A 3,851-nucleotide genomic window follows, 5' to 3' on the forward strand; every position below is an offset into this window, starting at 1 on the left:
ATATATATATATATAGTATATATATATATATATATATATATATATATATATATATGTGTGTGTGTGTGTGTGTATATATATAATATATATATATATATATATATATATATAATATATATATATATATATATATATATATATATATATATATATATATATATATATATATATATATATATATATATATATATATATATATATATATATATATATATATATATATATACTATAGAACTCATCTGTATGAATTCAAGCTTAGTTTGAAGCTATTTTGTTTTGTTTAGAATCATTTTTGAAGTTTGTTTTATTTAAGTTATGAATATTTGTAGTCTTCATTCCTAATATTTTTGGAATATTAGTCGGTAATTACAGGTATTTTGTTACCTTGACAAAATTATATTAGGGTTAAAGAAGAAAACCATACATATCTTATAACAAATAACGTTTTATTAAAATATACACATATCAAAATCACTCACAGAATAATATACAACACAAAATAATGTACAACAGAAATATATCTTACAATAACAACATGAGCATACATCACAATGCTATACATATACACTCGTATATGTATGTATATGTGAAAGTATTTCGCTTGTACCCTTACTGGGTCTAAGCAACAGATTTACATCAGTAGACGGAGTATTGACTAACATTAGTTGCCAAGATACTGAAAGTTTACAAACCCTGACTGTAGAGAATGAGCAGCAAAACTTCACATCTTGATTACAAGTAAACTGTTATTTTTTGCTTGGAAATTGATAGAACACTTCAAATACATGAAACATACTATGTTAAACAGCTTGGTTCTACTTATCTACTTGTAGATAAGTAGCAAGACCATGCCTGAACTTTGTTTACAGACTTGTCCACTTCTAGAGATGAGGCTAGATTTAGTCTCAAGTTTCCGAAGAAGTGGCAAAGACTTGTTTCAAGAATTTTGGACATTTCACTTCAAGTTTAGAAAGTAAACCATGTCTCAAGCTCACTTCTCCTAATTTTTCCATCCTACAGAAGATTCTAAGACTAGTATTAAACTTTCTTTTACCTTTATGCAGCTAGGAAGATGGTCAGCCTAGTTTTAAGCCTAGGTCCTGCTCCAAAGGCTTGTTCTCTTACCTACCCATCAAGATGAGGTGGTTACACTTAATCGAACCCAGGGGTTAGACATAATCTAAACCTTCATCTAAAACTTAATGGGGCCCCCTGAGGAGTTTTAGGGCAGTCCAAAGGGTCGGTTCACTACGTATCCACTTTTATCTTACTGCCTCCTATGCCTTTATCTCCGCCTAATCTGACGTCGATTGGCCCGAGGCCGGCTCCTAATCCTGAAGATCCCCCTCCGAGGACGAGGCTGTTGTCGTCGTCATCCAGATCGAAATCATCATCATCTATTGAAAGGTTCAGTCCACCGCCTCCTCCTCCAGGTCCAAATCCACCTCCTCCTCCTCCAGGTCCAAATCCGCCTCCTCCTCCTCCAGGTCCAAATCCGCCTCCTGCTCCTCCAGGTCCTCCAAGACCTACTCCACCTCCAGCTCCTCCTGGTCCAAATCCACCTCCTGGTCCTCCAAGGCCTACTCCACCGCCTGCTCCTCCAGGTCCAAATCCACCTCCTCCTCCTCCAGGTCCAAATCCGCCTCCTGCTCCTCCAGGTCCTCCAAGACCTACTCCACCCCCTGCTCCTCCTGGTCCAAATCCACCTCCTGGTCCTCCTGGTCCTCCAAGGCCTACCCCACCCCCTGCTCCTCCTGGTCCAAATCCACCTCCTGGTCCTCCAGGTCCTCCAAGACCTAACCCACCCCCGGCTCCTCCTGGTCCAATCCACCTGGCTGGTCCATCCTGGTCCCTCCAAGGCCTACTCCCCAGCGCCCCCTGCTCTCCAGGTCCCCAAATCCACCCCATGGTCCATCCAAGCCTAATCCGCCTCCTGATCCACAGGTCCAAATCCACCTCCCCCCCTGGTCCTCCAGGTCCTCCAAGACCTAATCCACCCCCTGCTCCTCCAGGTCCAAATCCACCCCCTGGTCCTCCAAGGCCTAATCCGCCTCCTGATCCACCAGGTCCAAATCCACCTCCTGGTCCTCCTGGTCCTCCAAGGCCTACTCCACCCCCTGCTCCTCCAGGTCCAAATCCACCCCCTGGTCCTCCAAGGCCTAATCCGCCTCCTGATCCACCAGGTCCAAATCCACCCCCTGGTCCTCCTGGTCCTCCAAGACCTACTCCACCTCCTGATCCTCCAAGGCCTAATCCGCCCCCCTGATCCTCCAGGTCCAAATCCACCTCCTGGTCCTCCTGGTCCTCCAAGACCTATTCCACCTCCTGATCCTCCAAGCCCTAATCCACCTCCACCTCCTCCAGGTCCAAATCCACCCCCTGATCCTCCAAGACCTACTCCACTTCCTATTCCTCCAAGATTTACCCCACCTCCTGCTCCTCCCAGTCCTAAACCACTTCCTGTTCCCCCGAGGCTAACTCCACTTACTGCTCCTCCTGGTTTAAATCCACCTCCGGTTCCCCCCAGGCTAACTCCACTAACTGCTCCTCCTGGTTTAAATCCACCAACTGCTACTGCAGGTTTAATTCCTCCGACAGATCCTCCAAGGTCTACACCACCTCCAACTCCTTCAAGGAAAAGGTCATTGGTTGTTCCTCTAAACCCATCTACTCCTCCCAACCCTTGGCCAACACTAAGTCCTCCAAGCCCAAGACCACCACCTGCTCCTCCAATTAACGCTTGCAAATCCAATTCATCGTCATCTATCGTCAGACTTAGCGGAGCAGCTGCACCCCCTCCAAGGCTGAGTCCACCACCAGATACCCCAAGTACCACCCCTCCATTGCTTACTCCCCCACTCACTCCTCCCAGCCCAAGCCCTCCTACCCCTGCACCTCCAAGTGCAAGTCCAGAACTAACTCCACCAAGACCAAGTCCAAGGTCTGCGCCTCCTAGCCCAAGTCCACCTCCTGCTCCTCCTAGGGCCAATCCTCCTCCAAGACCAACTCCTCCAGCTCCAATACCGGCTAGTCCGCAAGGTCCATCTACTGTCACTGTGTATGGCACTGCCTGTTGATCGATCACAGTAGCAGCCTTAGTAATGAAGACAGTGTCTACGACGACAGCCGGAGTAAAGTGCTCTTCTTTCGCAGTCAGAGTTTGGATGATGGTAGGACCTAGCTTGACTGGTGGGGGAACCTCAGTCACTGTCACAGTCTTATAAACAGGGTTTGTCACAGTGACGAACTTTTGAACGGTCCTGTCTACAACACGTGGGACTATGGCTGTCTTGGTGTATATCTTCTGCTGGTTCACAGTACGAGTGATTCCTCTGGGGACCTGGGCAATCCTAGCTGCATCTCGAGTAATAGTACGGAAGACAGTGATGGTGGAAGGGTCTGGCCTGAGCTGGATGTCTGTGACGTATACGGTCTCAGGGACTTCCGATACTTGAGTGATTGTTTTGTAGAAAACCTTTTGTCTAACCTTTAGAAGGAAATATAAAAGTTTGAATGAATATCTGGATTAAATTTTGAGTTGATTTATATTTACTGTTGATTATTCACTGAACTGATTTTAAAACTGCAATTGATTGAACGAAGAGCACAAGATAAAACTTTAGTAAAATTACTTTTTCTTGGAAATCTATAGAAAAAGAATCATTCGCTCGGACATATTAATTATAGTACTTAACCACTCCAATAGTTTTCCGAGGTAGAAAGCAAATCTAATCATTTGAAACTCATATAAAACAAATTACATAAGAACATCACCTAGTAGATTCAGCTCTCTCTCTCTCTCTCTCTCTCTCTCTCCTCTCTCTCTCTGCTAGAGTAAAACTTACCTCAGT

The 3,851-nt window shown here is 44.8% G+C and overlaps 1 protein-coding gene across 1 annotated transcript in view; it reads right to left on the minus strand.

Annotated features, from left to right (window-relative positions):
• Positions 1-427: 427 nt before the first annotated feature.
• The window catches only part of LOC135205134 (uncharacterized), a 5,897-nt gene continuing 2,473 nt past the window's right edge, over positions 428-3,851 (minus strand). The window contains exons 3-6 of the mRNA XM_064235495.1: positions 3,846-3,851; positions 2,295-3,487; positions 1,989-2,257; positions 428-1,733 (exon numbers count right to left, since the gene is read on the minus strand). The exon at positions 3,846-3,851 is cut by the window's right edge and continues 135 nt beyond it. Coding sequence (XP_064091565.1) covers positions 1,249-1,733; positions 1,989-2,257; positions 2,295-3,487; positions 3,846-3,851 — 1,953 coding nt within the window. The 3' untranslated portion in view covers positions 428-1,248. The remainder of the gene's footprint in view (positions 1,734-1,988; positions 2,258-2,294; positions 3,488-3,845) is intronic.

This window comes from Macrobrachium nipponense, chromosome 48 (genome assembly GCF_015104395.2).
Source record: "Macrobrachium nipponense isolate FS-2020 chromosome 48, ASM1510439v2, whole genome shotgun sequence".
Lineage (NCBI taxonomy): Eukaryota > Metazoa > Arthropoda > Malacostraca > Decapoda > Palaemonidae > Macrobrachium > Macrobrachium nipponense.